This window comes from Neolamprologus brichardi, chromosome 8 (assembly GCF_056152115.1).
Source record: "Neolamprologus brichardi isolate AB-2024 chromosome 8, ASM5615211v1, whole genome shotgun sequence".
Lineage (NCBI taxonomy): Eukaryota > Metazoa > Chordata > Actinopteri > Cichliformes > Cichlidae > Neolamprologus > Neolamprologus brichardi.
In genome coordinates, this window is record NC_142111.1 from 9843712 (window position 1) to 9853375 (window position 9664).

General features: G+C 42.8%; 1 protein-coding gene across 1 annotated transcript; it reads left to right on the forward strand.

Annotated features, from left to right (window-relative positions):
* The first annotated feature begins 1488 nt into the window (after positions 1–1488).
* On the forward strand, positions 1489–7178 carry lrrc3ca (leucine rich repeat containing 3Ca). The gene is made up of 2 exons (XM_006801006.3): positions 1489–1953; positions 5913–7178. The coding sequence occupies exon 2, from the start codon at positions 5998–6000 to the stop codon at positions 6790–6792; it is 795 nt and encodes a 264-aa protein (XP_006801069.2). The 5' UTR covers positions 1489–1953; positions 5913–5997; the 3' UTR covers positions 6793–7178.
* The last annotated feature ends 2486 nt before the right edge of the window (positions 7179–9664 follow it).

A 9664-nucleotide genomic window follows, 5' to 3' on the forward strand; every position in this document is an offset into this window, starting at 1 on the left:
GGAGCAGGAGACAGCGTGTGCGTGTTCCCGTGCTCTTAACTATATATGTATGCATGTGTAAGACTTTGTGTGAGCAGACCAAATGAGAATGAAAGAGCGGGATCTCATTAATATGAGTCCTTTTGTTCCACTGGAACTCAGAGTACATAGAAAAAAAAATTACATTCCCACCCTTTTGAGATGACATTGTAAAAAGTTTGGTGCTAGCATTTTCTCAGCCAAATCCCCACTCAGCAATTTGACTTCATGGATTAATGTTAGCTTGTAGGTATGCCACCTGCACAGGTACTGGGGTAATACAGAGGACGCTTGAAGCTGATCATGAATGCAGACTAAAAAACCCCCAGTTACATAGAAAAAAAGGGAAACTTTGATCCACTTGGAAGTTCACTCTGTCAGGACTAATGCATGGTTTTTAATGCACCATCTAGCTGCCAACCACCGTGGAGCATTTAAAATAATCTGATTAAGCTGAGAAAGACTGACTGCCAGTGCACTTTCCTCTGTCGATGAGGAAAGTAATCCTATTTTCGGCTGTTTCTCTGTCATATGCTTTTCCACCTATCTGATCCTTGTCTAATTGACAAGAGCAGTCTCATAACCTGAGGGCTGCAGAAGGAGCAGCAGCACGGAACGCCATGTTTCATGTATCTCTCATGAGGACTGAGACCCACAGATGTGTTATGATGCTTTTATCCAGCCTGAATCTCATAACACAAACAATTACTAGTCCCTAAAATAATCTTACAGTAATATGTCTGGACAGACAAAGAAATTACACGTTCTAAATTGAAACAGGCACTGGGATGGGAATTTGAAAAGGATATGTTGGAAAACAGTGATTTTTATTTTATTTTATTCTTTATCTCTCACTGCTCCAGGATTATACAAAAAGCAGTTCATAGATGCATAAAATACTGTATTTCAACCCAAATAATCAGAAATTCTTTATGTTTATGCTTGACTCTCTTCCTTAGCACACATTCATCACTATCAATGAAAGAAAAAAAGAAGTGAATCATATGCCTTCTGTTATTCCAGAGCACCAGGGAGGGAGTTTGGGTGAAGTATCCCATTTTATTGATTTTAATTCCATTAATACCTTATGACTGGCTGCTTGGCAGGCTCTCCCAGGCTAGTGGCCATGCACGTCTGTTTTTATAGTGGATTTGATTGGACATCCTTATCGGGTGGCAGCAGGCAGGAAAGGGGACTGGAGACCGGCTCCAGATCCACAGCGCTGGCAGCCAGGCTGCATGTTTGAAACAACAAGCTTCAGATCAAACATGATCAGTGTAGGCTGCCAGCACAACCGAGCCATGTTTGTGCACTGGATTGTGCATGAGCTCATTTCTGCGTTTGTGTGTGATGGTGTGGGAGGGACACTCTTTTACTTTCCTGGCACCTGATGCATACACACTGAACTCACGTCAATCCCAGCAATTAGTAGATTCAAACGAATGAATGGATTAAGTCATGCCATCACATGGACTTTTCCTCTGTATATATGTCCAGCACTCAGCTCTAAGCAGTGGGAGAAAATATCCGACCAGTGCGTAAATGCGCCTTGAGACTGTGCATTAATATCAATTTTGCCATGTATTTGGATCAAAGTCAGTGAGACACCGCCGTCACTGAAAGTCATGCCCTCGCTCTGTTTGCTTGCCAGTTCGCTGAGGCTTGGGCAATGTTGCCTAGTTTTCTCGTTGCGTGGAAACTAAAAGGCTGCTCTGAGTGAGAGCCCTGGAGTGAAGGGGCATTTCCACTGGCGCGTTGTAGTTTCCAGAGCGGCTTTCGCCGCAAGTTTGACGAGCTGCAGGAGGACTTACTGGAGGCGAACCAAAATATCGAACGAGCCGCTTGTTGGAAAGCGCACTGATCTGGTGGAAGATATTATTTTTGGACACTTGCCTAGAAACGCGCCATGGAAAGAAGAGGGAAAGCGGCAAAGACGTGAGTGTTTGTGTTTGTGATACTGGGCACGATGCATGTGTTTTTGTTCTTTGTGATAATTTATGCAGCTAATTCCCCCCCCCCCCAAAAAAAACCCAAACAAAAAAAAAAAAATCGCCGTTTAAACAAAGATTTTAAAAACGTAGCTGCTGTTGGGAAAAGGCGCTTAATGGTGCTGACTATAAACAGGATGAAAGACAAACTTAACAAAGGTATCGGTTCCACGAGGTATCACCTTTATCTGCTTTCAGTTCATTTTAACCAGATGCTTGTACGTGAGGAAAACTGGTATTTCTGCAGGACCCGGTAGCCGGTTTAAGCCACTCGTTTTAGCTCCTGTGATGTCAGCTGGTGTTGTCATTATCATAAATTAAAGTTTAAAACTAATGGCATCACTAGGCTGTAAAACTTTATGTTGAGGATTTAAAGATTCAAGTCAATCTTGAGGATACACCGATGAGTCAGTGACACAGTTTTCTAATCTCCAGCACGGAGTGAGAGCCATTGCATCAGAAGAGCTGGCTGCTCGGCAGTATTACTGTTTACTGTACTGCTCTCTAAGTCAAGTCAAAAAGATTTTTATTTGGAAATGGAAATCTACCGAGTGCAGTGTTCTGCACGGAGCCAGAAAAGTGTATCCAGAATAGGGCTTCATGAGCTGAAATCAGTGAAATAATATTTGGCCTGCATTAAAAGGACCAATCCAAGTTAAACAAGCTATATCGAGGATGTTCATTTGTCCTTTCCTTGTTGCTGTTTACCCAGGCCGCCACAAATAACTGTCAGCTCAGGGGAGAGTGGGGTGAATCATGCCAGTTTTTAGTTAACATGACTTTAAAGCGAGGCCATGACAGTAATGCTTTCAAATAAAATATGTACATATATTTTAGGATGTGGTGCAGCCTTGGGCACAATCACTTTGAATCGGAATATAGTATTTAAGAAATACAGCTTTCTGGGGAAAAAAAAAGTGGCACAGCATGCCCCGGGTGTGGGGTAAGTTGTGCCTTTGGAAAGAATACATTGGGGTAAATTGTGCAACTGATTATAAATGATTCTTTGTGCATACTCAAAAGCCAGTTCAAGGCATTTCATGGGACTCAGACCATAAAACATTGCTTCTAGTGCCTTTATATTTTCTGCGAGTTCTTTCTCCTATGCTCATCAAAGACTTGATTGGCAAGTCCAGTTCTTTTATTTCCTGGCCTTATTTCTTTTCCATCTATCTTTCTCTTCTCACAGTATTGTTTTAATGTTATCCTGCATATGTTCATCCTCCTTGCCACCTGACGAATGGACTCCCCCTTCTCCATCTCGGTCTCTGTCCATGTCCTCTAAAGGAGTGGAAACCCTGCCTGTCCTCCTCATTATAACTCCTTGGCATGATAGTCTAGTATTAATTGTTGGTCTGAAATAAAGATTGTAGTATAGTTTTAGTGGTAAAGTGTAGAAATAAAAGCTACAATTACAATAAAATAATATGTTTAAAATATTCATAATTGGGGGTGAGTTGTGCCAGTGACATAGCTTAACCCAGGCCCCTTTGGCACAAATCACTCCAACCCTACTATTTTGGAAAAAATGCATCATCCAGCAGTTTTGAACAAACATCATGCTAGCTGTGTGGACTCATAGTGTAGCTTGTCAAAGCATTAAAACATTTTTGCAATGTTTTCAAACTTGTCTATAACTGCTCAGACAAATCAACTGAAAAACCTTGAGCCTAGAAATTTTACTTTGAAAACCGAAAAACTGTTGTTTTCTAAACTTCAATGTGCTTAATTCTCATGCAGTGTCGTTCCCTTCTTTGCAGGATAAGTAAAATGGCTGACTGTTCAAAAATGTGTGGTCACATGACCAATTTCTTCTATGGTTCCCTAGAAACAGGGGGTGGCACAACTTCCCCACTGGCACAAATCACCCCACTTTCCCCTATTTAAAATTCACGTGGTGTTCACAGCTGCCGCAATAGGCTACTGTTGTGAGACTACACACAACAGACACTAACATATATTAGATCTTAATGACTCGGATGTCTGGGTGTGTGTGTCCACGTCATTGCTCCATATTAAAATGGTCCCCGAGTGTGCGCAGGCCTGACAGCAGTGAATTTAGGAAGTGAGAGATTGACCTGTGGCTGCAAAAGCAATGCATTTGCAGTGCCAGCTGCATCGTTATTTATCACATTACTTTAAGAAGACTAACTGTTCCTCGAACATTTGCATGCATGCAATCTTTTGCAAATGCATTACAGATTTTTATTAATTTTTTTTATTTTTGCAGACCCGTGCCCCACCCTGCTACTCATCCAGCTTACACCATGTCTACTGTCTTGATCTTATTTACAAGTGTCCCTTGCCTTTTCCCTCTCCTGCCTATGTTTTCTCTTCCAGCTGTCTTTTTCAGCTGCCTCTTTGGCTTACTAACATCTGCCCTTTTCCTCGATCTCTCATTAGTGTCACGCAATGTTCTCTGTGCTGTCACTGCAATGTTACCCCTCTCCTTAAATCGTTGTGATATCATTCTTTCTCTCACAACCCTGTGCTTGTGTGTCCAATTTCCCCATCTCACCCACATGCTTTCCCCATCTCTGTCACCAGCCCTTTTACTTCTGCTCCCCCATTATCTCTCAGCCAAATACCAGGCTGGCATGCTATGTGATGGGAAAAGTACTGCTTTTACAGAAGCATAACACTAGCCGTACAAGACCCTTAATTTCCTTGGGTTTTAAGCTTTTCTGTCGTGCTGTTTTACTTTCTCGTACACCCTGCTGCCACAGAGTGCAGAGGGAAATCCTTTGAAAGTTGCTCTGCCTGGCCTTGATGAAGACGGATAAATGGCATATCTGAAGGAGGCAAACCGCAGCAGTCAGTGCTTAATAGCACAAGCTTCATCTGTGCTTTGCATCAGTCTCCCCAAATGGCTCATTATTGAGGTTGTCTGACACTCATTTGTTAACTAGTGTGCACTGAGGGTTTTAGCTGCATCTCATGTACACACCACCAGTGCCACTACTCACTACCCCCAACCCCCCCAGTCATGTGATACTTTGAGGTACTTAGAGATCGATTTCATTTTTAATCTTGGTAAGTGGATCTTGCTCAGTCCCTGACCATTTTGGAGAAATTAAGCAGCCTGGTGAATTCTTCTTTCTCTTCAAACAAGGCAGATCATCACATTGTCTGTTTAGTTGTTTTGGGGGCATTAGCATTTACCTCAGCATAAGGATTGGGTGGCCAGCGCTAACGTTACACTGACTTAAGGAGTTTTTCCTGAAGAGGATTAGTAACAGGATAGGAGTAAGCCCTTATCAGCTATTAATGAAGTGTGTTAAGGTGGGTTGACCTGCAATTTTCAAAGACTTACCTACAAAATATAAAAGTTTTATCATTTACAGGACACAAAGACAAGCTCTTATCTCTGTGTTACTTGCACTTCCCAGTAAAACTAGAACATGTTAAATAAAAAATCTGGAAATGTGACAAAAGATGTTAAAGAAAAAAAGTTAAAATGTAGGTGGAGTTATGTTCTGTTTAGAATATTTTTCTTAGTGTCACACTACTATGTTAATGCCCGTCTATGTGTACTGAAATAGCCCTGCACTGCAGGGATGTCAATTATAAAAGAGGCACAGTGACAGCAAAGTATTTTCTTAGCTTGTTTATTGTTCTGGGATGAAGGGAATCTTTGATCCTTTGAGTTTCTTGGAAACACCAGTTGTTGCTAGTTGGCAACACGCTGAAATGAGCGTACAGTATTCCCGTTGCCTCCACAGTGCAATTAGATAAGCTCCTGTTGCTCCCTTAAATAACATCACCGCTTCTGAAGAACATTTACAATCATCAGTGTTTTACAAAAGAAAAGTTTTTCACTGTACAAGCTGTTCTTCATTTCTTTTTTTTCAGAAGGTAAACTTCCCACAGCCTGTGTCACTTTCTGTTGTTTTTTTTATGCAACAGGTTCAACAGTTATTGGGGAGGTTGATGTGGACTTCAGCCCTCAGCTGAGGTGGTCCTCCCTGGAGCATGCCCACTGTATCCCACAATGTCCCTTCTTGCAGACTGGCTGCTACGCCACTCAGTGGTCATGTGTTTGCTGCTGCATAGTTTGGTGCTGATGACCTTCTGCTTTCATCATGCTGCCACGAGTTGCTCCAAGAACTGCTACTGCACCGAGAGCGAGAGTGGCGGAAAGACGGTGCGCTGCAGCAACCTGCAGCTCACAGAGATCCCACAGGACATCCCCAATGACACACGGCGTGTCTACCTGGATTTTAACCTCCTCACCACAGTTCCAACAAATGCTTTTGCCGATTTAACCCAACTGGTTGAATTAGACCTTTCACACAATGAACTAAGTGAGTTAGAACCAGGTGCGTTCAGAGGCCTCGGCTCCTCGCTACAGTTCCTGGACCTTTCTTCTAACAAGTTAGGAAACTTGACCCCTGATGCCTTTGAGGGGCTGCGAGCTCGCGCCAACCTAACAAACAATCCGTGGCACTGTAATTGCAATTTACAGATGGCCATGCCTCGTGTGGACCTGGAGCCTGCATCACTGACAGGCGTTGTGTGCCACACTTCAGAACCTGAGAAAATAGGAGTTGAAGGACTTGCCTTCCTGTTGGCACCAGACATAGACCTCTGTGTGGAGATGAAGAGGACTACAGATGTGGCCATGCTGGTTGTTATGTTTGGCTGGTTCACCATGGTCATCTCCTACCTTGTCTACTATGTCAGGGCTAATCAGGAGGACGCACGTCGACATCTGGAGTATCTCAAGTCACTGCCCAGCAGACAGGGCAAGTCAGAAGAATCTTCCACCATTAGTACTGTGGTCTAGGACTGATAATGGAGCTTTGCGTGGGAACGGAAATGGTATCCCACAACAAATAGGACTGAGGTACTGCCCAGCTGATGTCACGGAGCCAAGTTGGGCAATAAAACATGTGCCTGCACAAGAAAACCAGGCAACCTAGCCCAGATGAATAATTCATGTTTCAGCAGCCCATTAGGAGTTTTCGTTGGCTGAGTTGATGGTTTAGTCTGCGCGCTAAAGAAGTAAAAGCTGTGGCATCTTTTTTCTTGAACTCCAAACATGGGATACAAATAGAATTTATCCAGTGGTGCATGCACATTGATGTACCTCTCTCACAAACAGACAAGTGAGGAGGAAGCATCAAACAGCAATGTAAACTGTAGGACAAGGCAACACTACAGTATGGAACTCTGTACACCTGTTTCCCATTAAAGTCCTTACAGTATTCACCACTATAATATAAGTGAAGTGTTGTTTTGGGGGGTTTCTTATATTGAACTGAGCTGAAAATATATACAGCATTTGGAATCCTAGTCACTCTTTCGCAGATGCATCACTTCTCATATCTCCCTGCAGATGTATGCACGATGAAGCAATACTCAGTTATTCTGTGATGAGTTTGATAGCAGCTATAGTACCAGAGCACCATATCGATGAGAACAGCCGACGGCCAACTGGCTCTACAAAAGACTTGCCTTTTTCTTTTTCTGGTTGTTAAAGATTTAAGAGGATAGATTTGAGAGATTTGGTGGTTTATCTACTTCTTAACAAGCAACCTTTGCAAAGTCATGACAATTATAGCCTACATGATATCACAAACACATTGAAGCTCTGGAAAATGTGCTAATCATATATCATTCTCAGGAAAAAAAAAGATTTCAGGAGGTAAGAATTTGCAATTATTTGTTATTTCATATCCAAGCTTCCTTTTCTTAGCTGGTCGGAAAAGCCCAAACATACATTGCTTTTATCCCTTTACACAGAGGAATCCTTTATGATACCTGGTTATCTAGTGTCTGCTTTTGTGCTGTTTTTCATATTCTCTCAAGCCTTTAAAAGGCTCCCATGGTGCCTGTGGGAACCATATTGTCTGATGCGGTCACTGGCATGGGTTTTCAAAATAACATTTATGAGGCCATGACCTGCTGGGTCCATTTAAAGAGCTGGCGGGGAAGTGAATCTCCGATTTCACCAGAGAATGGAAAATAGGAGGATGCATTTGTATCTCCTTTGATGAAATCATGTTTTTTTTCTTTTTCCTGGTATAGAAAGGTAAGAATAGCCCAGTGCAGTGCTGAATAATGAAATTTGATGTCGAAGATGAGGGGAATGGTTTGTCAACAAGGGCTTCCCTGTGTCGGACACACAAATTGCCTCTAGAGCAGAGCAAGACCAATGAATGATTTATGGTGGCCATAAAACACTTGAGCAGAAAGACTGGGACTGCACCCTTCATCTTCTATGACCCAGTTCTTGAGGAGAAATTGAGGGAGAATGCCACAGGGGATCATCTGCCCCCATCTCTGCAGCCCAGCTTACTCTTGCTTGGGAAAAGCACTTTCCAAATGTCCTTCGGCTGCTCATTGATGGTCCACAGAAGTTGCAGTAAACTCTGAGCCAGTTCCATCTCATTCTCAAACTCACTTTCCCAAAGGCAACCCTGTGCCTGTAAGGAATAGTCTGACAATTTAGGAAATACTCTTTCTTGCTGGGGGATTGAGATCAAAAACTGGGGTGTACTCCTAAAAAACACAAGTTTCACTTTTATATATCGATTGATTTATTAATTACCTGTACAAAAGCGAAACTACCAGATTATTTCTTGGCTAAGATCTAGGGTTAAATGAACATGTGCTACTAAATGTATTTTTAGACAGTCATGCTGGGGCTATGCTATGCTAAGCTAAGCTAAGATATGCTAAGCTAACGTCAGGGGCGAGGTAAAAAAAAATTGCTTCATACCCAAGTTATGAAGCGGTTCTTTAAGAAAAGCTTAGAAAAGATTTAAAGTTTCTGGGGAAAAAAATACAAATTTAAAGGTGGTTGTTGGTGTTACGTGCTTGAGTAACTTTTTCTGTTAGCAATATCTGATGAAGAGGTTTCCTGCTCCTGAGTTTCAGGAATTTGTTACAGAAAACGATCATCTCTTTGGATTTAATCTTAAAGAAACCCAGGTACAGCCTCCCACGATGAGCAGGAGCTTCAGCTGCACTGAAAAATAGATGGTGTACCTCCCTGTGACATTTCCTGCCACAGTCACTCACTCACACACACACACACACACACACACACACACACACACACACACACACACACACACAAACAAATAGCGATCTCTCCTACCCTCTTTCCTCCAATAACACACTCTCACGGTGGCTTTGAAACCAGCCACCGTAAAGGGAGCCTAACTGCAGGGGGAGATAAGCATTAAACTAGTAGCAGACATGTGTTTCAGTAGCTCTTCCAGCTAATATATGTGAGTGTGTACATTTGTTCGTATCAGAGGCGCGGGTGCATGGCGGGTTTTGAGGGTGCCGGTAATGCAACACCTGTTCCCCATGCACACATAAATGTTGCTGAGGTTAATTTAAATTTCAGGCCAGCTCAGCTTGCCCCGCCTGCTACCTTGGACACGTTACACTGGTGTGAGCATTACAACTGCTAGGTAATGGGACACAAACTAGGGGATAAGGTGACTCATCCAATCCCACAGAGCACAGCGCTGTTTGGGGTTGGGTTGCAGGTGAAAATGTTTCCAGGTTCTGAGATCACATAGTCCCTGAGTGAGGACCTGAGTGGGCACCTGTCAATTTGCTTTTTTAGCCAAAAAGGTAAGTGACACCTTCAAGGCTTTATCTGAGGAGACCGTCAAGGACATCCTCTGGGTAAGTGTCAA